This window comes from Neolamprologus brichardi, chromosome 7 (assembly GCF_056152115.1).
Source record: "Neolamprologus brichardi isolate AB-2024 chromosome 7, ASM5615211v1, whole genome shotgun sequence".
NCBI classification, from domain to species: Eukaryota; Metazoa; Chordata; class Actinopteri; order Cichliformes; family Cichlidae; genus Neolamprologus; species Neolamprologus brichardi.
In genome coordinates, this window is record NC_142110.1 from 25,777,097 (window position 1) to 25,804,415 (window position 27,319).

Below are 27,319 nucleotides of genomic sequence, written 5' to 3' on the forward strand. Positions count from 1 at the left end.
CTGAGGAGCTCTTATCATGCAAATAAGCCCTCCCAGTGTCCTTACTCCCAGGCTGAGAAAGCGTGTCAGTGCTCTGGTATGCTCATACACAGGCGCTAAGGAACATGCCATAGCTTTACTGTCTTTACTGTCAGATTGGCATTTCTTTGGCAACCAGCCTTAAAGAGCTAATGACTAACATGAATGTATTTCAGTGGATGTGACAATCAATTAACCCTTTATAATCCAAAAATCTGAAAAAATGTTCCAATTGTCTGCAGGCACTTCCCTGCCTCTAAAGAATGTTTTTCCATTATTGAAAAAAATATAAATTCGGAATAAAAGACACAGAGACAAACTACTTTCCTTTTTGATCCACGTCTGACCTGGTAAAGATCTGATGCCATATCCCCTTCTGTCACAACCCTCCCCAAGGCACTAGGAATATACAGATTTGGGGACAGGATAGAAAATAGTACAACAGAGGGACAGCTCAGGTTCAGCTTTTTGTAGACAAAGTTAGAAACAAGGCTGAGGTGGTATGGAGATGTGCAGAAGGGGGAGGGTGGCTATACCAGACATAACTTTTACTAATAATGTTTGTTTAGCACTAAAAAATGTCAATTCAAAACTAGATCAGGAGTTCCACATGGCTGTGGATTTAATATTTTTAGTTGGAGTGGCTTCCAAGAGATCTGGACCAGGAGTCAGTCTACCATTCCTTCCTTGAACGGCCTCTTGGACACCCTGGACTGAAAGTAATAAGCCTGTAATAATAAAGTAATAAAGTTTGTAAGACTGTGTCGGTTTCCATAGACAATGAATCATCTGGGGACACACCCATAGAGAAGCTTTCTGTGAAGGCATACATTCTCCATGAGCTACTAGTTTAACACTTCCCAACACACAGATTACCTTTTGTAAAGCTGCCCCCTCTTCATACATTGTATACCAATCATGCCATTAACAGCCTGTATCCTTGAGCAATTCCTACACCGGAAAAGAATCGATCCTCTTCTAAGATGCAAGGAACAAAGTCAGCACAAGTACAACTATCACTATAATGAAAGCACTCTTTCAGAGATTTTCAAATACGTCAATGAAAAGATTCGTCAAGGCTTAGAGCAAAGGTCACAAGATCACACCAATTTTCAACCATGTTCACATTAAAAAACATCTGGTAATTCTTTGTTTTTACATTCATCAGGTGCTAATCAGCCGAAAGGCAAAGAGAATTAAAAAATGCATGCCATGATAGAGTTTAGGTCTTAGGAGATTAAACCCAAAACCTACATTCAGCCAAACAGATTGGGAGTTCTTTTTAATTTACTGCAAGCGTAAATTAAATTAAGAGAAAGAAATCATTATTCAACCATTTTCTTCACTGCTTATACATTTGAGGGTAGCATATCCCAGCTGCCATGGGACAAGAAACACCCTGGATGGGTCTGCAGTCTATAACATGGAAAATACAAAGAGATGGACAACCATTTATGCTCACACTGACACCTACGTTCAACATCACAACATGCAAACTCCACACAGAGAGGCCCACGTTAGCCAGCAGGTTTGAAACAGGAACATTCTTTCTTTGACTGCATAACCACACTGCCGATCACTGTTCTGATTCAAAATCACACACAAAATCTACCCTTGGCTGCTGGGCTGGCAGCAGAGAGTGGGATAACGTGTAGGTGGGAAAGTTGTAGTTGCATATGAAACATAGCAGGTATACTGCCCTTGGAGCAGCTAACATTATCTATGAGCCAGCAGAAGTGTCAACTTTGTCCTGCTCAAGACAATGTGCGCATGCACACACACACACACACACACACGCACACACACGCGCACACACGCGCACACACGCGCACACACACACACACACACACACACACACACACACACACACACACACACACACACACACACGGCTTGGTTTCCATCTATGTGATGTATAAACAAAATTATGTCCATATCACAAGCATTCATTTCAAAAATCCCCACTGACCCCTCCACTTTGCTCTGCCCACACAAACAGAGTAATGTAATCAGCGTCAGCACACTCACAGCAGAAGTTTAAGTGAAATTGGTTAAAAAAAAAAAAGCTCTTTGTCTAAAAGACTTTTGTTGTTACGTCTTTCATGCTTCTATCCTGGAGGTCAACAGTCTTTTTCGTCAACTGTAGTTTCTTTCAGTATCAGACTGTGTGGTGTCAATACACTCTATTCACTACTCGGTTACAGCCATCTACAGCCATCTGGGCCATTATCATAAAACTGTGTCCTAAATGGCAAACTGTCTGTGCAACAGTAAAAAACCCTCCGAACACTGGAAATGTACTACATAGAGCAGAGAGTAGTACTATGTAGTAGTATGCTCTGTTTACCCAATGTTTCAAGCAGTTATTGGTCTAATACGGCAGATACATCACTAGATATTTGTGATTTATGGACCTGGTCCTTCACATTTAAAGGTAGTAATCAGAGCTGAGCATCACATACTTTGTGATACTGGCTTATAGAGTGGCTGTAGTACGAGAAGTAGACATACCAAAACTCTTAACTGAAAAAAGAACAAAACCGTTTCACAGTACATTCATATCTAGTAGTGAGTTCAATGAACTGCTGTCTAAAACCTTCAAAAAATATATTTCTTATTCTATTAGCCTCATGGCACAGACTTTTTCCTGATAGAGGGAACTCTTTGTTCTACTGTCTGACAATCAGGTCTTTGACAGCGAAGCACAATAACAGCCATTGTAGGCAGCGTTACACACTGCCTATAGGATGAGAGGCAGATAGCAATACATCGGCCATTACAGTTCAGTTTGTATACTTATACACAGAAGTCAGTCTTTTGAATTATTATATATGCATCTTCTCACCAATCACCTGTTGGACAAAAAACTTGCACTTGCATGTGCAAAAAACCCCCAAAAGAACAAAAATTTAAATGTACACACAAAACCCTACACACAGTTAGGACAGTACATTGAGCTACGAACAAGCCAAGAACTCCAACACTTACACACGGTCCATATTTATGGGAAACTCCATGCAGGTCCGGCTCAAATATTGTCCTCTGACATAATGAGTATGAAAACATTTGCTTAGCTTCTACTACTAACAGTCCACTGACTGTCTCCAGTATCACTGATTACATGCAATGTATGTTTTTTTTTACCTGCCCAGCAATACTTTACTTTCAGCAACCTTTAACATGTCTCCAATCACAGTATTTTGGACGGTTGTTTCAAAATAAAAAGGTCCTGGATTCCAGTCCACCAGCCAGCTACAGCCTGTCTGTGCAGGGTGCGTGTTCCTTCCTGTATATTTGCTGAATGGTTGTCAGTCTGTGTCACCCCTATGACAGACTGATGACCTGTGCAGGGTGTTTTCCACCTCCTCTCATGTGACAGCTGCAATGGGCCTCATTCCCACCGTGTTCCTGAACTGTAGAGGTGGAAGAAAAAAAAAAAGTCCTCTTCATTGTAACATCATTTAAAAAACTACACTGTCTGTTTTGTAAAAAGCGCATCCAAATAGACTTGATGACACCTGTTTAGCTTTACCAGTTATATTTTTCAAGGATATCACGTCTTTAAAGTAGCCAGCTGTACTGACTGTGGTTCCTCCTGATCTTACCTTCAGCAGATTACTAAAAATGAATGGGAAAGAAATTCTAAATAATGTGATGGTTCTGTGGCATGCCTCCGTCTCCCTGCTGGACATGCTTGAAGATAATAAGAAAAGATATCACTTTGATTTCCAGCATTGCATAGTCCTTATAATCACTGTGTGCAACGACAGCTGACTGGAGGGGGTGCTAGTGGGACTTACATTGTGAATGTATCTGCTACCCTGTTGTTACTGACTACTTGCTAGTCATTATCATAGAAGCCTGTGCGTTACTATTGAAGATTGAATATTTGCATGTCAAAAATGCTTCTGAAAACATTTCAAAGCACTGAAATTATCCCATGCTGTTTAATATTTTGGTGATGAATAATAAAAAAACAGCATTTAAATACCTAAACCACAGTTTATCGAATCCCTCAGTCAGCGGGAGCCTTCTTTGTCATTCATACAATAAACAAAACATTTTTCTGAGTTCTTCCACGTCTAACCTGTTTCTGCTGACAAACACAACGATGATTCATTCTTGTACTGTAACATAAAACTTGCATCAGCCAAGGCAGAAAGAGGCAACTCCAGGCACCCTCCTTCCACAAGTTCTACATACTAATTTTTTCTTCTTTTCCTAAACATTTGTTTCCTCTGGACAGGTTTTTGAGGTCTTTTGAAACATCTCTTTTAGTCATCTTGGCTCGAATTGTGCTAAAAGGTGTGCGTGTTTGAATTTGTTCAGAAGAGGAAAACCTGCCAGGTTTACACTGCAAGAAATTAAAAGGAGCTTAATACTGAACATGAATGTAAAGAGAAATCCGTTTATCTCGGATACCTTGTTTTAATAACCCGCTGGGACCAGGAATTCTTACTAAAATGAATCTCCCAGGCCTTACCAGGTAGGGAAGTATAACTCTAGCAAATAAACAGATCCATGTACATAGTTACATTACAGAGGAAAAGAAAGACGACAGACAAGTCCCAAAAAGCTCTGCCAGGGCTGTGCGTTCTTTTTATAGGCCATCAGAAGTAAAGTAGGCTAATTAGCATTCTGCCCCAGTATACAGTAGCAGAGTACTTGTCTGTTTTCTGCACTTTCTACTGCATACTGCTGGAATGGCATAAATCTTTAAGACGTCACAGAAGCAAACACCACATGAAAACAACCATCTCACCTCACTCTGTGTGCCTCTTGGCTTTAGAGCTGATGCTAACATTTGACTGATGACTTTTAAAGCATCAGGCTGCCTCGCTGACCTCTTGCCCTTACAGCAGCCTAATTAGCAGCGTAGCCTGGCTGCTCTTTATTCTGTATCCTTTAGAAAATAAGAGTTACCTGGATTATGGAAGGATTTTTACCATTTACCATTCCAGCTGCTACATAGCATACCAGCTTTCTGTACTCTCGGTGCACTATGACAGTGACACTGAATTGGATAGGTGGTTTAAAAAAACTGGACATTGCTGTGAATCTGACTAACATCACTGATACCAAACGTCAGACATGAAGTACAGACATGATTAGTACAGAAAAAATGACCCAGTTAAAAAAAAAAAAAGTTTTTAGCCATCATTTTTAACTGGTGGGTAAAAATGGAAAAATAACCCTAACTGCAAATAACCAAGTTGCAGTTAGGGTAAGTGCAACTTGGCTGGACTCTCTCACACACACACACACACACGCACGCACGCACGCACGCACGCACGCATGCACACTCACTCACACACACACACACACACACACACACACACACACACACACACACACACACACACACACACACACACACACACACACACACACACACACACACACACACACCAGATTTATGAGTTCAATCAGTCTAGCTCCTTTTCTGTGAATTGGTTGTGAACCACAAGCCAAGCAATTTAGTCTTCACAGATGCCATCCCACACCATGGACCAGTGCGTAGAGGTAGATGGGAAGAACAGATTAAGATCCTTTGGCAGAAAGGTGGGGTGCATGGTGCTAAACTGGATTGCACCGTGGTCTCACAGCGAGAAGGTTCAGATTTTGAAGCCACAGGCCAGCTTGGGTCATTCTGTGTGGGTTCTCCCAAGAAACTCTAGCTTCCTCCCACAGTGCAAAGACATGGGTTAACTGGTAATTCTAAATTGTCCATAAGTGTGAATGTGAGCGTAAACGGTTGTCTCTCTTGTGGTAGACTGGCGGCCTTTCCAGGGTGTACCCTGCCTGTCCCCCTCACAGCTCTGTGACTGACAACATCAATGAAATGAAGACATCGTCCACACTAACTGAGTGTGGATGTAAGACAGACAGTTTCCCAAGTGCATAAAATAAAGCATCAGTGAGCAGCACATAAATACCAGTCCTTTTACATTTTCACTTTCATTAGTGTTTAGTTGTAAATCACCTACTATATTAATAAAGTTTAGCCTATTTGAAGCCAGAAAGAAAAGTCGGCAACGCTTCTGTCTGTGCAAGTTAACAGAGTATCATTACTCTATCGTTAAGACACGGGAAAATTTGATGGATTATAATTGTTATTCCAGCAGAGGTCTACAAAACCAGTCTAAACATTTAAATGATGCTTATTATAGCAAAGGTAAAACATAGAAAAATTCCTGCTTATTAACCTTAAAATTATCACTGCTGACCTGACTACAGCTGCCCTGCAGAGCTGCAGTTTCACACTTAATTCTGGTTCGGTGGACTCACACCTATTCCAAGTGTCTTTTCCAGCATTAACAAATCAGAACTTTCTTCCCCTACTTCCCTCTCTCCTCCAGGACTGAACAGAAAAGGGTACACTCACTACACACAATCACACAGTTGCCTCTTCTAATCTCTGCACTGATTTTGTGTTGCCTTGTTTTGTGTTTGTCTAAGTGTCCTGAATGATTTTGTCCTATTCTGCAGATCGTTTTTGTTTAAGATTTTTTATTTCAACACAACATTTTTCATTCTTTCAAGTGCAGCCACGGTGGTGTTTCAAAAACAGCATCAAACATAACACTGAGACTACATGCAAATCTGACATAAGGTCCATAAGAACAAATAGAGGTGTTCTGTTTTACGATCATGTTTTCAGGCTTGTAGAACAAAACAGTGGCAAAAAATATTGAGGAAAAAAAGATGTGATTTCCTACCTGGTGGTCTCTAATTTGGAAGATAAGCTATTCTGGAGCAGTGGTGCGCCACAGTAAGAAGTGACGGTCCCTTTATAATACTAAAAACTTGGGTTTAAGCCTTCAACTATCTGGATAATTCCAAATCCAGCTTCATAAAGCAGAACAATTGGTCATATTGACCAAATATAACAAGTTCTTTCTTCAGTCCAAGCAAAGGTTTAAATTTGCAGAATTCACTGAAAGTGCTCAAGAGATACCGTGTTTGTAACAATGGGACGGATGGACAGACAGCCTGAAGAGTTTGTGCTAGACAAAATAAACTTGCACACTCCTATTCTTGCTTTTCACAGATCACATTTATTTTTTTTAAGACAACTTAAGATGTCAAAGATAGATGAACATCTAAATTACCATCTTATGAAAAGGCAGTATCTCCCGTCACGTAAAGCCCTGTCCCCAACTGTCACACATCACGTTTCATCATGACACTTGCACTTTTCATAGCAAACATCTCAACAGAGCATGTTAAGATCTGGCGAAAGGTGGGATTTAAGATGGTGTGTGTGTGTGTGTGTGTTTGTATTTAAATAGAGAGAGAAAAGGTCCTTTTCCCTAAATAGCCAATCAGTCACTCTCCACACCTACAGTTTGCGCACTACATAAGCAGAGAAAGTCCTCAATGATAGAAATTCAAGAATTCAAGGAATTTTGGTGCATAGTGACGCAGTGGTTAGCACTGTCTAACAGATGCATGGATGGATTTCTAACCAGAGGAAAGACCAGCTGATTACATCACAACAGTTCTGGGACATACTGCATTTGGTCTGTAAACAGAACTCTCACATTTGGAGAACAGCAATACTGAGTGACTACCTGCTCCTAAGGCTCAACAGCAACCTTAGAAGGATTCAAGAATCCAGGACATGCAATCAGTGTGTTACCCATCACGTTCAGGTCTTGTGGATACTTGGGGTGTATACCTAAGAAGCCTGACCTGTTTGCCAGCTTTGCCCTACTGAGTGGACTCAGTAAGTAAGACTGTAAAAACACTGATGGCACAGACATTGTGTATCACTTCTGCCTTCGCCATTGACGACAAAAACTGACTCAACCCTTGTCTTTCTGACAGAATCTAACATAAACCAATGTCTCTCTTTTAAAGACCGGTAGGTGGAGTTATTTGATATGATGAAGAGAAAATTGGTGGTTTTCATATCTTCTCCACTTCTACAATGTGTGCATAGACTCTTTGGCCTGTTTTTCATTTATATCAGGCCAACAGGAAGTCTTTTACTTCATTCAAACTGCAAAAATCTAATTATCAAATAATTCATTCATGTTATCCAACATAGGCTACGTCCACACGTACACGGGTATTTTTGAAAACTAAGATTTTCCGTTTTTGTTTTAAAAAAATAATCCCATCCACACATAAGGCAGAAATGAAGGAAAACGCTGCTAGGAACATGCCAAAGCAACAGGTGGCAATATATTCCTAACCGTGCAGAAATGTTGGCCAATCAGAAGTCTAGAAGCCTCGGTGGGAAAAAGTAAACAAAGCTGGGGCATAGAAGCAGAACCGAGTCGTATGTGTGGAGGGACAGTAACTGTGTGTGTATATGTAAGCATTTAAACACTGCAGAGAGTACAATTAACAGTAACAGTATTGTAGAAATTCATTTCACCGAAACAATAACGTGGCGCACAGTGTGACGTCAAAAAAGGCGCACACCTTTGACGCTGCGTTTTCTGCGTTTTCTCCGTTTTTCTCGTCCACACGTAAATGCAAAAACTGAGTTTTCAAAAATATCCACCCTGGCCGGAGCTTTTAAAAATCTTCATTTTCAGTGACCAAAAACGCCGTTTACGTGTGGACAAAAGGTGCAAACGCATAGAAAAATCTGCGTTTTCAAAAATACCCGGGTACGTGTGGACGTAGCCTTAGTTTGAATTTTAACAGACAAGTTAGAAAATGTTCTCAATAAAAGAAATGCACACATTAATACTGGTGTTGAATTTTAACTTTTGAAACAAATTATGAGTGGAAAATGATGGTACTGTTGGGGTATTGCATTTCCCACAATAGTGAAACACATGCTTAGCAACAGATTACACATGATGACAGTACCATTGAGTTTAGAAGTCCTCTCAAAGTGGGCTCGACTTCTACATACCTGAACAGTAAAGTCATTTTCATGTGAAAAGGCAAGGCTCCAGTTTCACACAGGACAAAAACACTTTCTGCATTCATGGTTACAAACGTTCTGCAACTTCATCGTTTTATTTATGATAACCAATCTATATCTTGGGGTCTTGGTCACAAGCAGAGTCATGACTTCATGTCCAACATCCACAGTGATATGGACACTGCACTGGTCCACTGTATTAAAGACAGAGCTGAGTGAGACCTACTTTTCCACCCTCACCTATAATACAAGTGGAAGAAATGAATCTCCATCAAAGGTTTTCTGAGCTTACCCTTAAAGAGGATGAGGAGCTCAGTCAATTGGAAGGGGCTAAGAGTAGGATCCCTGCTCTTCCACATTAAAAAAGAGGCCAAATGGGTGTTTTACTCGTTTGGCCAGGACACTCTCTGGATGCCTCCCGGTTCAGGTGTTTTGGGAATGTCCATAAGCAGATTTGGGACACAATAGAGATATTTTGTCTCCTGGATTGCTTTGAAATGCCTTACTGTCCTCCTAAAAGAGCAGGTGGAGGTGGCCGACAGAGAGAGTCCTGCTTAGAGTGCTGCCCCTGGGAACTAGACCCGGATAAGCAGAACAAGACAGACGGATGGATGGACAGACCTTTTGTCAGAGGGTTTTCTTTGGATTACTCATTGTAAATACTATCACATAGTTGCTTTTTTTACATTAGCCTAATGGTAGCTCACAGGAGACTGGTAAAAGCTACTATACACAGACCACATGCTAGGGGGCTAGACAGAGCATCAGAGTTATAGGCTGTGTAGTGGTGGGTCTTCACAGAATACTGCCGGCAAAAAATGCTTTGTGTATGCATTTGTCTGGCACAGCTAGAGGACAGAACACAGTAATGGACTCAACATTGTTTTCATCCTTACTATTTTGGGAACAACATTTACCCAAGAGTGTGGCAAGTAGCATTTTGAGATGTACTCATCAACAGAAAGTCTACCCGTGCTTGGTGCTGCTCAGGTTTTACGTCACACATTGCTGAATTTGTTCTTTTGAAGCAGAATGATTCATTAAATTTGTTTCAGGTTTTATGAAGGCAGCAAACTCAAAGAAAGCCTAGCTATGTTGAGTAATCTTACTAATGTCTCTGGAGAGAGATAAACACACACTGGGGAGTTTATTTCCCACTTTCAGATATAAAGAGACAGAATTTAGACTATACCAGCAGGTGAGCCTTGTTCACATATGACAGATCATTTGGTTTACTAGAATTAATAAAAAATAAATAAAAACACAACAACAACAACAACTGCTATTGCAGCTGAACAGCTAAAACACTGCGCTATTAAATCACAACATTTGACTGGCATTTGACATGACTCTCCTCCAGCCTGCACTTCTAGTCTCATTGAGCACTGAAAGCAATAATTAGGCTGTTTAAAGTGCTTTTCATTAAGCATTTATTTGAACAGGCACACTAAATGTGACAATGTGAACTGTTAATTAACACAATGTCCTGAATCTTTGAACGTGTAAATGAGGATGCATTCACTTACTTAAAAATGCAACTGCACATAAACAAAATATCAATATCTATACAAATGATACTATATAATACAGTATTCCTATATTACTATATTGTATTTTTTAAACTCTTGCCACCTCCATACATCAACATTTTGACTTTCATTTGTCAAAAAACAACATAGTGACAACAAAGTTATTAATTAAGACTGACACATAGACATATAGATATAGATTAACAGACTTATTGCATTGTATTTAAGATGAACCTGCTCTATGTTGCATTAATGCTACAGGTATTATCTACGATAGATCGGATTTTCAATGTTTCCAATGGTCTGGGTTTTAAATAAATAAATAAATAAATAATAGTGCTTGAATATGATTATTTTACATATTTGTAGTTGGAATCTTTTCTTCTCCCTGCTTCTGTGAGATAACTGCACATGTATAATCTAGTCTAAGTGCTGATGAGGCAGGGCTATTCATTTTCTCAAGTTTATTAATAACTTACATAATAAATTGAATAAGAAGAAATGAATTAAAAACATATAAATATTATAATAATTGTAATAACTGATTAAAACTACTTAAGAGACTTAAAATAATATCATTAAAAACATGCCTAATTACATACACAATCATAAGTGTTCCAAAGAAACCTGCACTGTGCAGATGTGATGTGCTAATGTGTTCTAAATAACAAGATTTCTCCACATCTAAGACAGCGAGACTTCTGTATTACTCAGAGAAATATGTGATATTGATTATTGAGCAATGCATTTCTTAAGGAAACACATTATGTGATGTGAACTGACATTATGCTGTCAGTTCACATCACTGCTTGTTTGCTGTTAGGTTTTATGAGATCTGGATGTTTTGCTAAAAAAAATTGGAAATGTTTAAATCTTATATTGTCTCACTCTGACAATCTACTGTAAAGATAAATAAAGAAAAAAAGATTATGTAATCCCTAAATATTTATTCTATTCTATCAAAGTATAACAATAAATAACAGGATGTGAATAATGTTGATCAGCATTGCATGTTTAACTATCACAGCCTAAAGCTTTATTGACCTCAAATTACACCATTGTATTGTTGGAGTGCACAGTGTGGAGTGAGCAGTGGATCAGGAAGTTGGTTGTGTAATCTAATAGAAAGGTTGTTTTTCCAAAGTGTTCCTGGGAAAGATACTAAATGACCCCATTCTCTGCTCTGGTTTGTAGTGTAAAGTGCTTTTAAAGAACTGAAGCTAAAAAACAAGGACTCTATAAAAGCCAATCCATTTAACACACAGATTTTGGTCCAACCCTGACTCAAAATGTCGACTCAGACTTTCACAACAAGAGTGCTGATCTGTTCATCTCACCTCTGTGTTAGTCCATGTTTACCACACCAGCCATTAGCTAGCAGCAGAGCTACACTGCATGGGCAACAAGGAGGCAACCAAAAACTTTAGACAGCTTAGTTGACAAGACCTGCAGGCCCAGTCGGCTTTTCTCTGTCTCATTATGTTCTGAGCAACACTTGTTAGGAAACTTTCAGTAATATAACATGTCCACAGCTCCACTGATATTATTGGTCTTCTGTATGAGCTGCATTCACCAGAAGAAAAAGTCATGACTCTTACAATGAGCTGAAATTAAACCAGTGGGCAGAAATTAGGTGAATGAAGTAAATTTGTTAATTGTATTAATTTTCCATTGTTGTTTTGTCAATTCAGATTTTTAGTACACACCAAATTTTTGTTTTGAATGTATCATCTGTACCACCTTTAGGTGTGCAGTCCCGCTGCAAATAGGCCAGGAAAATGTCACCGTGGATGTCAGGCAACACTCGCATTACTTCTTTAAAAGGACCACTGAGCACCGGTGTTAATAACCTGCGTCATTAACGATGGAAGCAGCACAATTCAAACTAAAGTAAGAGCTGAGTACTCTCTGGCAAACAGACACCGTACAGCACTGGCGCGTGCGCGTGAGTAGGTAAAGCCTCCAGGAATTGTTTTTAAATGAGAGGTTAAGGAATGCGATAAAGACCAGCAGCATAGCTCCATCAGGGCCATCTCACATCCGCCGCTACAACATCCAAATAATGCAGCTGGCACCCAACAACACACACATATATGCATTACAACCACTGTGTGTGTGTGTGTGTGTGTCCACCCCCAAAACACACACATATACATGCATTACAACCAGTGTGTGTGTGTGTGTGTGTGTGTGTGTGTGTGTGTGTGTGTGTGTGTGTGTGTGTGTGTGTGTGTGTGTGTGTGTGTGTCCAGCCCAGAAACACACACAACTGTCGCCCACCACAGAGCCAGGCTCAGGCCTCACAGAGCTCCGGCACACTGGCTCGTCACTGTCCTTTACTAGCGGGCAGAGACTAGTTAAAGGTACAGTCAACGTTAGCCTCATCAGCCATAGGCTCTCAGTCCATTTATGAATTAGAAATGCTTATTACATATTTGCTAATTATAGTGTGTAGCTGTTTCAATCGGTGCCAGGCTAACAGCAGCTATGTGACTGGGTGTGTGCTGTAGTGAGACAGCTGTCAGTGTTATGCGTGCTCCGTCCTGCTCCACAGAAAACGGCAAATATGAAACATGGGAGACGAGCAGCGACGTGTTTGCTGACATACTCACAGGGACAGACATTTTGCTGGTGCTCCTGCTTTAGACCACTCGGTGCTTCGTCGCTTGCTGCTGGTTTATTTAACACTACCAATTGTTCTTGCTAGCTCTCCAAGTGTCAGTCCTCCGTTATCCCGTCCATGGTTAGCTCCAAAGAAAAGGCAAAGGTCCGGCCGGACACGGCGGCTGTGGGCTTCTTCAGACCGGAGTGTTTTAGTGCGGGATGTAGCGGCAGCATGAAAGCCTGTGCTGCCGCCTGTGTGTCAGCAGAGCCGGCTTCCGCCTCGTCTCCTGCCGCTCCCTTCTCTGTCCCAGATTCCTTCAAGGATATCTTTAGAAAAGCTTCCGCTCGGCCTCAGGGACCGGAACCGCGCACATTCGTCAGAACAGCGTGCTGTCAGGTCCGTGCCGTTATCCACCGGGAGGAGAGCCGTGCCTGTCCCGGTCTACCGCCGTCCTCCAGCACTGATCATCCAGCGCTGCCTTAAAGGGACCGGCCTACATTTACGATACATGCGTGCTACCCTCTGAGGTATGCTGGGGTGTGTTTCCAGAAATACACGAAAAGACTACAGCGGTTCCGCGTCTTCGTGACCATTTACCACCGATAACCGATACAGACAACTGCTGTACCAGCCGTGCTGCTGGCCTTTGGCAGTATGAATGACATACAGCACCAGCAACACCGCACTGCTGGTACAGAGCCCGAAACATGCAGACAGCGTGAACCCGCTGGCTAAGAAGAAAGGAAGTTTGAAAAAGCATCCGTTATTGGGTAGCTTTCTCAGGAGATGTGTACTTTGTATCAAATCCAATTATAAGAAAACAGATGGAGTATTTTTTAATGAAAACATTCATTTAACAAGATCACCATTATAGGTCCATGCATTTAAATCTCTCATAAAACATCAGACTCAAAAACATCTGTGCTGATCTCTGCTTACTGAAACCCCAAGATGATCACCAAACCAAACGACAGCTATAGTACCTGCTTTGCTAGAATAAGAGAATACATTAGTGTTCAAAAACTGGCATAGGACAATCAATAGACCTTTGAGTTTATTGTATTTATTTAAAGATGGATCAAATAAAACACACTTTGATGATCTTCACCTGATCAAATTTACACATTGCCTTCAGAATGCAGAAAATAAGAAATAAATGTGTGGATCATAGAAGTTTAAATCTTTTTTCTAAAAAAACAACAACAATAAAACCCCCATCATGCACTCATCCACTCCTGGGCTACAGTCTAGACTCGGAAACTATACTTCTGCATGCTTCATGTTACAAATATGGTGTTAATGCAGGAACTGAATTCATGTTCAGGAATTACACGATGGTTAGGACTGTTGCCTCACAGCAAGAACGTCTTGGGTTCGAAGTCATCTGGCCGGGGCCTTGCTGTGCTGAGTTTGTATCTTCTCCCCATGTGTGCTCTCCAGGTACTCCAGCTTCCCCCCCCCCCCCCCCACAGTCCAAACACATGCGCTTAAGTTAACTGGTGATTCTAAAACTGAGTGTGAATAGCCGTCTGCCTCTCTGTGCTAGCCCTGTGACAGACTGGCAACCTGGCCATGGTGTGTCCCCCACCTGCCCTATGGCAGCTGGGATAAGCCACTTAACTGGATATGCAGAAGAGAAAAGATAAAATATATGTTTATTGCACATAATGCTTGTGCCAAAAGTTGCTGAATTATAATATTTTATGATTTTTTTTAATGAACGGTGGCTATGGGAGAAATGCCACTAGTATTTGGGCTTACAGATTCAGAATCAAAGCCAAATTGGGAGCGTGTCTATGAATGAAATAAATAAAATGCTTTGCCTGCTGTGTTGTTTCAGTTGATTTCTATGGATGTTTAGGATTGTTTGTTTTTTTTTCAAATTCAAGCAATCTTTAACTTTTGACTTCAGAATGTCATGTGACCAGCTATAGCTGTTTTTGTTCTTAGACCAGAAAAAAAAAATCCAAACTCCTCAAAATCCTGTGCACTTCTATAAAGCTTGTATTACTGGTATACCTACATGTTGCCACCCACCTCTGCTTTCGTTAAGTACCAACATGAAGTTCAATAAGTTTCCATAGTTTGGATTTTTTGAATTTAGTTAATGGGTCAGTGAACCTCCTTTCGATGTGAAGGAGCAGTGAAAGGAGGTGACTGTCCAGCCAGATGAGGTGGTTCGGGCATCTGACAAGGATGCCAGGTGTTGTGGGCATGTCCCACTGGGAGGAGGGCAGACCCATGGACATGCTGGAGAGATATCTGTTGGCTGGCCTGGGACCGCCTTGGTGTTCCCCCGGACAAGCTGGAGGAGGTGGCCGGGGAGAGGGAGGTCTTGGCTTCTCTGTTTGGGCTACTCCCCCTGCAACCCGACCCCGGATAAGCGAAAGAAGGAAGGAAGGATGAATGGATGGACAGTCACCTCCCACTCTTCAACAGAAACTGCAAGCGGTTGCCTCAGTCCCCCAGGGCTTAAACTTGAAACATCTTACTTCTTGTCTGGAGTGTGTAAACATGCTGCGCCGTATGCTAATTTCCAGTGACTCACACTCCAACTACAAATAACCAAAATCACAGCTCAGACACTTTCATCTTGAGGCAAACCAACCATCTTCCACAAAATTTGCAATGCTCAACACTTGTCTATCAGTGTCTCAGGGAGCAAGTTCACAAAGCAATGTGCCCCTGCAGCGCCTGATGTGGGGTTCACAGTCACTGACCCCGAGGTCAACGTGTATTTTAAGTAAGTGATGTGGGAAGCTGCTGTGGAGAATGCCAGAAGTTCAAAGGTCAGCTACAAATGTTTTGGACCAAGCTTTGACATGAATGTGTTTCACCCAGCTGTTTGTGTTTGTCCTTACACACTGCTAATATCAGCACTAATCCTTAAGAGTTCTTGTTCTCTAAATTTACAAAGTCTTTCTGAAGAAACATAAGCATAGTTTTTTCTTTAAATCTAGCAGTGCTTGCTAGTGGTATTTCAAGATGACTGCAACAATGTTGGTTCAGTCTCATCTTCTTCCATGACGCAGTGACTCGGTTACCACAGCTGTAACTATGTTGCAGTAATCCCACTTGCAGTTTCTTTAAGACCTGCACGTTCTGGTTACTGCTGTTAGCTATACTGTTAGCATCTTTCAGAGGTCATCATCAGAAGCTTCAGCAGAGCAATAAAGTTTTACTTTCAGCTGCCACAACCTGCAGTTCAGCTGAATATATTTAAATAGTAAGAGAATACTTTGAAAGTGTTAATACACAGACTGGCAGAGCTGTGAAAATAAGAAAACTTCAGATGCTACACTGACAACCACATATTATTTAATCATTATTACATTTTGGTTCATTAAAAATACTGGCATGAAATCAAATGACTCGTTTATATTGATTTGAGTGTGTGCACTGCTGTGGGTGGGAGAACTGCACTTCTTGTTGTTGAATGCAGTAGCTACACTTTTGGAAAGGCAGAACTCGCACATTCACGGTCACCGCCAATCAGCTAAAAACCAGCCAATCGATCGGTGCATCTCTACTGAAAAGACTCACTCTGTTCCATCTATATGTGCAGAATCATTACATGTGATGTGCAAACTATTTTTTCTTGAACATTTAAACGTCATATGTCTGCAGTGTTAATAATAGGGTCTTTTTTCGTAAATCAGTAACACTACAAACTGCCAACTGTACACAGTGGTTTTTATAATGAGCTTCAAACTCTGCAAAATACAGATTTGTTTCCATGACAATCTGAATAATGTTAAACACAAAACTATCCTGATTCTATCGATGAAAGCAATAAGACAGTTCACACAGTTTTCCTTAATTGATAAAACACCAGAGGTACAACCACACACACGAGGACCAGGAAACACAGAAACGTCCAATCAGTCTCACTTTCTGTTGCAGCCATTTGTCCACTGAACCTAACGGATACATTTGCTTATCACAAACAAAAAAATACTATTACTAATACTAAAATTCTACGAAGTACACTTTGATCTGTGAATCAGCCAGCAGACTGAGGTACTTAACGGTCTTATGGATGAAGTAACATTTTTTCTTTTAATAAACAGCAGCTGTAACGTACCATATTATGATTCAGCTATTTTGGAGTCATCAATATGGTGAGTATTACCACTACTGCATGGCTCTGCTTTGAGCTCACTGAAAACAAGATTATTGTGTTTGTGGTTTTGGTCGGCACCAACAAAGATACATAATTACAGCCTCTACCCTAACAAGACAGACAGATCATCTGAGTCCTTGTGCTTCTTGGCCTGTCAGGTTTTACACTATAGATGGTGTAATGTTCCCAGATCCTGAGGGGTATGAAAGGTCAATAACAGAGAGAAATTATGCCAGAAAAAGAAGAAAAGAAAAATTACAATAAACCAGTGTGGTTTTTAATCCGTCCTTGAGGTCTTAAATCAGCCACTTGAGGAAGCAGGAGGGATGCAGTGTTAAGGTCTGAGATTCGTTATTGGTTACACAAGGATGGAAGCACACGCAGCAACCTTCCTTCATACAAACTGAGCCTATTAATATACCGGGCCTGAAATAGACTCGAGCAAGAACAGTAGTTTGAGCTCACTTTAAAGGGACAACAGCACCTGTCTCATTAGAGAAAGAAAGAGAGCTGCAGGAAACAAAAAAAAAAAAATCTGTTCTCTGTGCGAGTGCGTGTGTTGTCAGTCTGTGTCATTGCTTCATATTGCTCAGTCGTACTGCCTTTTCCAATTCAAACTGGCGGTGGTCGACGCGCTCCAAGAAATTCTTCCGCTCCACATACCTAAGCACACACAAACAGAAAAGAACAGAAAGATCAGACCTACTTTTATCAATTCAGGTACTGCAGGCTGTTGTCATTTACTAAAGAAGCACAGTGTCACCCCCAGCTTTGTTTGAGGGTGGCTCTATTGCACATATATGCATAAGGTGCGTAGTTGCTACTAGGGGAGCTCATTCATTGTGAACGACAGGGCCAGAGTTTAGTAGAACAGTGTGCAACTGGCACAAGTGTGCAGCTGTAAAAGTCATCTTGTGACTCATCACTGCTGCCTCACTCTGCATGTTCACAGCCTGATGAGATGAGGATGCATCTTGTTTTACAGGCAGCCAGATTACTCACATTTCTACAAAGACAGTGGAACACAATGAAAATGCCTCATGTCAGTAAACAGAGCATCTGTTTTTAACTCTCTCTGGTATTTCATCTTTAAAAAACAAACTGTAATGACTGTAAAAAAAAAAAAAAACAAACACAGTATAACATACTGTACTGCTTTGGTTGGCAGACTATTCACACACTCACTACTCGATCTACTGATTGCTGAGATGCCAGTTTGCACTGCTCTTGGTATAATGCTGGTCAGTGCTGAAATGAACCGACTGCTTTGTTTAGAAATCCAAGATTAATATTTATGGTCAGCTTCATTAGGGACTAACTCAACGCTATAATGTTACAGCAGAAATGGGACCCTCACAACACTTATCAACCTTTTCCACTAGGACCTGCTCAGATTGGCTCGACACGGTTTTTAGGGTTTTTCATTAGGTGATGGCACCTGGTACCAGGTACTTCTTTTCATACCTACTTTCTTCCACACCTTGCAATCAAAAAAAAAAAAATTAAAAATGGAGTGATACTTGCCTGCCTGCTATCTTTGTGCAACTGCTAAAAGTTGAAACGTTTTTGCTGTTAACATGCAAAAGATCGATAACTTATGTTTATTTACCATGCTATAAAATTAAGTACATGATCTCGACCCATTTAGAGCACAAGCAGACATCTCCACTTTTTTTTACTGGCACAGGAGTAATACTCAACCAATATAATAAGTAAGAACAATTCGATTCAATTTCATTTTATTTATATAGTGCCAAATCACAACAATCACCTCGAGGAATGTTATATTGTAAGGTGAAGGCCCTAAAATGACCTCTTGTGAGCAGGTACTTGGCGAATGTGGAAAGAAAAAACTCATTTTTAAAAGGAAGAAACCTCCAGCAGAACACGGCTCAGGGAGGGGAAGTCATCTGCTGCAACCAGCAGATTCTCCCTCCACAAATAAACCACTCCTCTGCAAATTCTCAGTTAGCTATTTGACAGCTAGTCTTTCAAGAATTTGAAAATAAGAAGGTTGGAAATTTCTCTATAGTTAGCTAAGATGAGGCTGAGGAAAGACTTCTTAAAGAAATGGTTTAACTACAGCCATCTTGAAAGCATGTGGTAGCCAGTTAATAATTATTGGAAGGAGTTTGATAACTTCAGTACGAGAGTCTAAAGAAATATGAGCTGTTATTAAATATTAAATACGTTATTAAGGTTGTTTTACTTAATGATATGTCTGTAGGACAGGCGTACTTCCTTTTTTCTTTTTGTTCAGTTCAAGTATGATAAATAAATATATACAAATCTTACTAAATTATTTTGTCACATAAAATAATGACAACATCCAGTTTTGATGAACATCCCTCTGGACCACAGTGAACATTACTTCACACATGCTGAAACTTTCTTACCCTTCTCTGCCTCTGTTGTGGATAGCCAGCTCCTCGGTGATGCCCTCCTCAGATTTAAAAGCATCCCAGTCCATTTTTGACTTTTCCAATGTACTCATTTTCTGTTTCTTTCCCCCAATACGACTTAGGACATTTGACATGCCTGCTGGACGCTTAGTACTGAAATCAGAAAGAGAAGCCAAGCCTTTAGGTGACCCACCAAATTCACACCCTTAAGATTTGAAATTCAAGGTCAGTTTAACTGTCATTAAGAAGCACAAGGTTGCATAACAAACTTGCAGATGTGGCTTTATGAAAACAAACAAAATACACATAAAAACATTGAAAAAGAAAAGATAAGAAAAGAAAAGAAAAGAAAAACTATTTTGATTCAAAAAGCTGATGGAAACATTGTTCAGAGATTTTGGTCCATATTGACATGATAACATGTTTAAGAAACTAGTTTAAGATGATTTAAACTTTGTGACAGAGTGTGTTGGGTACACTAAAGGGACAGACAGTGATAGGTGAGCAACAATACTGTAAATGAATGATGCACAGTTTATACTAAGAGGCAAAGTGTGCAAAATGACCATTATAAAAACCATTACACCACCAACAGCAGTCTGACTAGTGTTTCGATGTGATTTGTCTGTGGTACAAGCTGTTGTACTGTCAGCTAGGGCTGTGCGATATGACCAAAATCTTATAACCCGATATAAGACATCTATCGTCCGATAACGATATAAATCACAAAAATGTAACACGTTCTGTAAATTCTGTGAATCTCGGGCAGCTCGACTTGCGTGAAGTGTTTCCAGCTGGGCGTCGCGTACCTGGAGTCGATGCATGAAACTATACATTTTTAGACATAAGTTGTAACGGCCGCCGTTTTCTTTGTGAGTATTTATTACACAGTGTGCTGCGGGGAAAAGCCTGTTCTAACGTTTGAGTCTAAGGTTTATTTTTTAGCACCTGACGGCTCTTTTTTGCTTCTCGTCTGCATACTCTTTCACATAATTCAGTTTAGTCTCAACAGGATCTTGAGCTTTATTGTGAAAGGCTTATGTGGAAAATAAACAAGCGGACACGCGATGGTGTTACCATCGTTGTTGCTAATAACAACGCATAAAAACAGGCGCTTGTCCGTCCGTAGTTCTCTTGTATAAAAGAGAACTTTAAGAAATCAATATAGCCACTACAGTGACCATCAAAACGGTGAAAAAATATTGCTGTAAACAGTTTATTTTGCAACACCACGAAACAAACGATAGCGTAAAATAAAACGATAGACGTTTTTATATCGTCAGCCGATATATATCGTTATATCGAACAGCCCTACTGTCAGCTTGGTTTTCAAGTTTCTCGCCACGCTTCTATATCACAGGCTGAACGTGGACACAGACTCTTATAGTTTTATGAGGACAGTACATAAACACAGACTGGGGCAATTATTAACAGAATTAATTCATTTTTGAGTAATTGCCCAGCTGTAACTTGCAACATCTTTCTCCCCCGTTTTAGTTATTTGTGTTACAGGTACAGTTAATGCAGTGGCCCCTGAGTGTAGTAAAGTATCTCATATAGTCTAAGGAGGTTGGAAACATGGCAACTGGACTTCTTTCTTTCCCAGCTTCACTACCATGACCTGGATGACTAAGAAATAAACACAGACAGCATACTGCAGAATTTAATTTATGAAGGACCAACAGCTTCTATGGTCAGACTCCTCTCTCACACACACACACACATACTTATTACTGCCAGCTTATATAACAGCACATACCAACACTATCATCTAAATCTACAAATAAATGATAACTACACAACCTCAACAAGGACTGATGATGGGGTGGTGCTAATGGGTCTTTCCTGTTGTGTTCCCTTTCACACACTCTCACACACACTCTCACACACACACACACACACACACACACACACACACACACACACACACACACACACACACACACACACACACACAGAGAGAGAGAGAGAGAGAACTGAGATAAACAGGCAATGGCTTGTAAAGCACCATACTTCCTGTAAGCTGGAAGATGATTTCCTGTGTCCTGTCTGCAGTTGCTTGTCTGGGGTGGAAGATGTGCACATCCTTAGCTGACTTATTACCGTGGCAACAAAAAGTATTGGAAATACTATTGTATTGGAAGTTGCAAATGGAAAAAAGCAGAAATGCATTGCAGAGCATACAGCGTGATAGTGTAGCTAATTTCACTGTTATCTGAATGGGGTGAGGTGAAGCACAGCTGGCACTAGTGCTACTCCAGATGTGTGTTTGACATGCAACAAAATCTGTTGCATACAGGTCACAGGAGCTGTCTGTGCTCTCACTGGATCAAGTCTGCACAGGCTTGAGGTCTTGGGAGCTTTAGTGATTTTTAAATAATGATGATGATCTGTGGATACGCAAATATGACCAGAGCTAGACTGATTACGCAGAAGAGTGTTGGTGGGATGACAGCACGTATAAGGTCTCCTGTCTCACTCAAAGGGTGCGCTGGGACAAACCAGTCTCACCAGAGTGTGAAGACTCCGTCAAAATTCCTGGCGAACACCAGTGCTACTCCTCAGGATCTTAGCAGACACACGTGTATTATCAATTTGAAAGTCCTAGGTGACTTCCTTTTTGAGTTAACGCATTCACAAGATTCTCAGATAACTTGACCTCTGACCTTGAGTTCAAGGTCACTGAGATTCAAGCTCGCCCAAGATTTTTAGAAGAGGCAGCCATGGTGTCAATTTGAGAGTCCTACGTTGCCTGGTTCTCGAGTTATCACATTCACAAACTTGGGCATCCACGTCACCCGCCGGGTGACAATAATACTCCATGAGCCTTTTGTGGCTGAGGGATAAAAACTGATCAGCAACAAGGAATGTGATGCCGAAAGGTGACACGGGACCAGAATGTATATAATATGAGAAAAGTCACCAAACCTAAACAATATCTTGCTATATCACAATTCTTAAAAACAAGACAACAGTTTTTTATTATACTAATAGAAAACGTCGCTCTCAGACTGTGGGCTTACCTGTGGTTCCTAGGATATTTAAAAGTGGAATGGTACACAGAGTGTTCAGCCATCAGGCGCCACTCCTATGAAACCAGCTCCCACTTTGGATTTAGGAGACAGACACCCTCTCTACTTGTAAGATTAGACTTAAAACGTTCCTTTTTGATAAAGCAGAGCACTTAAGCCTGGATTCAGGTGGTACAGAATCCTCCTTTATACCGGTATAGGCTCAGGCTGCTGGGGGACTCCCCATTATGGACTGACAATTTATTTTCCACTCTGGTTTTTTCCACTCCTTAAGGCCTTTACACACTAGATTTTTTTGGACTCACCTATTCTTAATGCAACCATCCACACCGACTGTGCAGTTTTACAGTACAAATTATTAGCATTTATTTCTTCAAACCGATCTTGATTTTTCAGCATTTTTTTAAGCAACAACCATGCTCGTGCACTGGTACTAAATATCCAATGACATGGAAATGGTAGAGTAATCCTGCAGTAGTAATAATCCTAGAGGAGTATTTGTGTACCTGGAACCAGGGAGCGGTGGAGAGCAGGGTGATGACATCTCTTTGTCGCTCTTCTCGTCCTCTTTGATGCTCTGGCTCTTCAGATAACTCTTTGCTTCCCTGGAGTCAGCTGAAACCTCTTTATTCACCCTGAAAGATGGGGACAAATGTGTATTCTGTTAAACTGTATTAAAAAAACATGCAGACAGATAAAAACTGCTTCAGTATCCACCTTTCCATTAAACATCATTAAACAACAAAAACAGAGGGAGTTCCAGGTCTTAAACTTGTAGGTAGTGTGTGATACAGTGAGATTAGACTCATGCATACAAGAGAAACATGTAGAGCAAAGACTTGCACCGTGTTCTTCAACATAATAACTGCTGGATAAACCAGGTATTACATATAGACTCAACAATGCAGTCACATAAATGCAGGCTAAAGGAATCTGTCTGTGAGTAATTTATGATATAGGATCTTCCTCCAATCTTTGTGCACAAAATGGGCTTAAATTTTAGGCATGTAAGCATACTACCATCAGCCCATACTGTGCTAGATGGACAGGGAGTTAAATGATGCACTTTAGAAGTTCCATGAGTACTTGCGCAGCACAGATGCTAGAAAATTCTCAGGGGTTGGCTGAAAGCAGGAATAACAACAGAAAATGTTCTCAAATCCATGATTCTGATTGAAAGTCATTGAAAATCAAGTCTTCCACTGCCTGTTTAAAGACTTAGGACTACAGTACACTTTGCCATCACGTCACACACCACTGTAGTTGAGTTTCACCAGAGTGCACAAACACAAAACTAACCTTTCCATGAGTCCGAGGCACGCTTTCATGACCATAATGCCTCTAAGCAACTGGAGACACATAAACAAGATGTCTGTGTCAAAACTGAATAGAGTAAACAGGGCCAACAGCAGGAGGGTTTCATATTTGCTGCTTAACAACCCCCCAAAAGACTGTAAGAACTATAAGCATTTGGAGCCTGTGTACAGATGAAAGTATCAAAAAATCCAGCCAAAGCAGCTTTTATTTATTCCATGACTCAGTCAGCATATAATTTATGGTCAAGCTGCAGGTTCCTCTCTCTATCACGAAAGGACATCCAACAGCACAATGATGCAGCCCAACAAAACTGTGTTTTCTAAGCCAATTTTCTTCATATTCATTAAAGAAAAGAAACTTGAAATCCTTCAATTGTCTGCAGTTGAGGTCAACGGTATTCTAGGAATATCATTTTCAAGAGAACTCCTTAATATCTCGAACATATCGTGGTATCGGGTGCTATTTAGGTGTGCTGTGATGTTACCATAGCAATATAGCCTTTAAAACTCTGGGGTCAAAACTGAAGTCACCTTACTAACTACAAATACTGCTTCACAATGCAGGCCTCAGGGCTCCCTATCACTTTGAAATGTTGCATTAATATGATGATAACCAGATTAAGGCATAATGCTGAAATGCTACTGTTCACAAATAACCACTGCTTAAAAAAAACAAAAACAAATAATCTTTGTACCACACTTCTTCATTTAAATAACAGTATTTTCAAGTTTTACTAGTGTCAGAAACTAAGCACATCTCTGGAAAGTCACAGCTTCTGCTTTGTGACTGTGTGGACATGATAAGAGTTTAGCCGATGCTCATTCACAAATGGTCCTGTTCTTACCGACTGAGACATCCACCTACTGCACTGCCATCAGACCAGATGGTGTGTGTCCACCTGCTGATTAGTGTGCAAATGCTTTTAAAACAGAAGCTTACCGAACTTCCTCGCCTGCAAAGTCAAAAACTTTGGTGATGGTGACTTTAGCGGGACCTGACGGCTTTGTTTCAGTCACCATAGAAACAGTCTTGGAAACTGTGGAATCATCCTGAAGACAAAAACAAAAGAACGATACTAGAAAGTAAGTATATAGAAAACAGACACACAGAGAACAATGCTGTTCAACACAACAATGCTCCAGTGTGAGTTTAATCAACTCAATATTTTGCAAGTTGTTTTCCCAGTTAGAGACCAGATCAAAACAGCAGCCTCACAGTGCCCAAACTACAGAGCCCACAACTGTCTCTCCCCTGATTTCATCTTCCTTTGCTGTTGGGCAAGACTAGTGCCAACTTGAGTTACTGCACCATCTTGTGGTGCAAATTGGCATCGAATCAAAGTCTGTTCAGCTCAGCTTCAATTTGAAAACTCCCACACACAGATATTTTAGACATAAAATGACTAAAAGTGTGCATGTCTCAAAGGTGGTTTATGCAAATCAAAGCAATGTCCAAGCTTTAAATTAGAACACATTTAAAAAACCTGGCAAAAGGAAATATCGAAGTTTCAAAGATATTTACCTTCTGTGCGGTACCCGACTGTGGTGCAGACTCTTTGGGTCTGGATCCAACGTCAGATAAGAAACTGGCCCAAAGTTCATCTGACTTTTTCTTCTGTTTTGCTTCATCATCCTGAGCCTTTGCCTTAGTGGGTGTTTTCACTTCTTCTTGTGGGTTATCCGCCTCTTTAGCTCCACCAACATCTTCATCTTTGTCGTCTACTTTCAGTAATCTCTTCTTCCTCTTTCTGTGAATGTTTTAAGGGATACCAGCGACTAAAACTCAAGATCATGAGGATCTGATGACATTTTCTTTTTTTGGACATCAACTGTAGTATATTTTATGAAGCCATAAAAAGTTTTACTTTCAAACAATGAAAATGTTCCAGTGTTCCCGCCACCAGAGAACACAAACAGATTTAACTACATTTTCTCCATTTGGAAACACTGTCCTCTCATTGAACGGTGCTGTCGAAACCTCTTACCTCACACTGATGTCCTTTTTCTTTTTTTTCTTGCTGATGAGCTCAGAATGGGGCACACTGTCATCCTCACGAAGAGGCTCCTCCTTCTCACACTCATTTATGTCATCCTCGCTGAGGTTATCATCTGAGGTGAAAAAGTACAGGAAGCAGTGTAAATGATGCATAACAAGATCAATATCAAGAATAATCAAATCAACTTAACTGTACTAAGAGGGCATCATTTCATCATGCTTTTTAATCAATGTGGATGTGAAACTGCATTTAAAGCTAACAATGAAGAGTTAACTCAGTATGTTTTGACACAGCTGATTTGACTGATTAGCACTATTTTTTAAGTGAAGATTATGACTTGAACCATATCACCAAGAGAACTCAGGCTTCATCTTGGTATATCAGGACTGCATCTGCCTGTTTGGACTGTATAATCTCACACCTGACTGAGCTTCCAGATTAACAGCTGCAGTCTGAGCTTTTCTGCTAGAAAGTCTACAATAATCCAGGCTTTTATTAAGATGCCATGGCGATGTCAACTCCACGTTTTAGGGCTCCAAATCACAAGTACTGAAGAGGGTGAGTAAGGCGCTTTTTGTAACTACTGTATAGTACTATTGCACGTGCTACTCAGACTGTGTGCATTATTTTGTGAGTGTTTGCGTCTGGATCTGAATTTGATTTGATGTGAAAACAGTTGAAGGGAAACTAATCAAAAAACACTCGTAGCTTTCGAAGAATTTCTCAGCAGACTTTAACATGCTTTATTTCAAAACAGGGAAAGAGAGCCATCAATAGCCACCAGTGTCAGTAACCATGTTTCTGCCTGTCGTTCAGTTAATGATACTTATGGTTCTTCTTCTTTTTCTTCACTGAATGGCAGAAACCTCCCCATAGTGTTTACAGTCCTCACCTGATGGGACATAGTCTGCATCTTCATTCGACGAATATCCATCAGAGTCATAGTCGGAATAGTTCATCATGCTGTCACTGCTAATAAGTACCTCCTCGCTAACGATGCAAAGTACAAACGTTACCCTTAAAACTCTGTGACGGGCATAAATAAACTGAACACCTGAAACATGTTAAACGAACGAAAATACAAAATGACTTCTGTTTCTTCTTCTTCGGCGGTTTTTCTTCTTCTTCTGGTTTAATGGCGGTTGGTAAACTAGCTTAAGGAACATATGCGCCACCTACTGGACTGAAATGTGGCACAGAAGACAGGCGGGGAAAACGGAACGAAACAAACCCCTGTAATAAATCTGTGTGCTTCATAGATGTCACTAGCTGGCCAAAGACTTGAAACAAAAGCTCTGCAGGAAGATTGCTCTTAGCATCACAAGCTGGACAGATTCTGGCTGCTTGTAGTGAATACATAATCCAGCTGTGTTTTGCTGTTAACCCCTGGATCTCCAACCCAGTGATAAT

General features: G+C 40.6%; 2 protein-coding genes across 2 annotated transcripts in view; both read right to left on the minus strand.

Annotated features, from left to right (window-relative positions):
* Positions 1-13,667, minus strand: part of bcar1 (BCAR1 scaffold protein, Cas family member) — a 46,932-nt gene extending 33,265 nt beyond the window's left edge. The window contains exon 1 of the mRNA XM_006782270.3: positions 13,047-13,667. Coding sequence (XP_006782333.1) covers positions 13,047-13,058 — 12 coding nt within the window. The 5' untranslated portion in view covers positions 13,059-13,667. The remainder of the gene's footprint in view (positions 1-13,046) is intronic.
* Positions 13,668-17,422: 3,755 nt separating this feature from the next.
* Positions 17,423-27,019, minus strand: cfdp1 (chromatin remodeling protein CFDP1). Its single transcript, XM_006782269.3, has 7 exons — positions 26,802-27,019; positions 25,898-26,021; positions 25,435-25,660; positions 24,853-24,962; positions 23,103-23,231; positions 19,559-19,717; positions 17,423-17,825 (listed from the first exon to the last, which is right to left on the minus strand). Exons 1-7 carry the CDS (start codon positions 26,869-26,871, stop codon positions 17,735-17,737), a joined length of 909 nt encoding a protein of 302 aa, XP_006782332.2. The 5' UTR covers positions 26,872-27,019; the 3' UTR covers positions 17,423-17,734.
* Positions 27,020-27,319: the final 300 nt, after the last annotated feature.

Bases quoted from the DNA above. Each gene is read 5' to 3' on its own strand.
- cfdp1 (XM_006782269.3), bottom strand. From the start codon at position 26,871: ATGATGAACTATTCCGACTATGACTCTGATGGATATTCGTCGAATGAA. The intron at 24,963-25,434 runs GTAAATATCTTT...TTTTGTCTTCAG, and splicing joins AGTCGGGTACCGCACAGAAG to GATGATTCCACAGTTTCCAA. The intron at 19,718-23,102 runs GTACACAAATAC...TTCTGATTTCAG, and splicing joins CCACCGCTCCCTGGTTCCAG to TACTAAGCGTCCAGCAGGCA.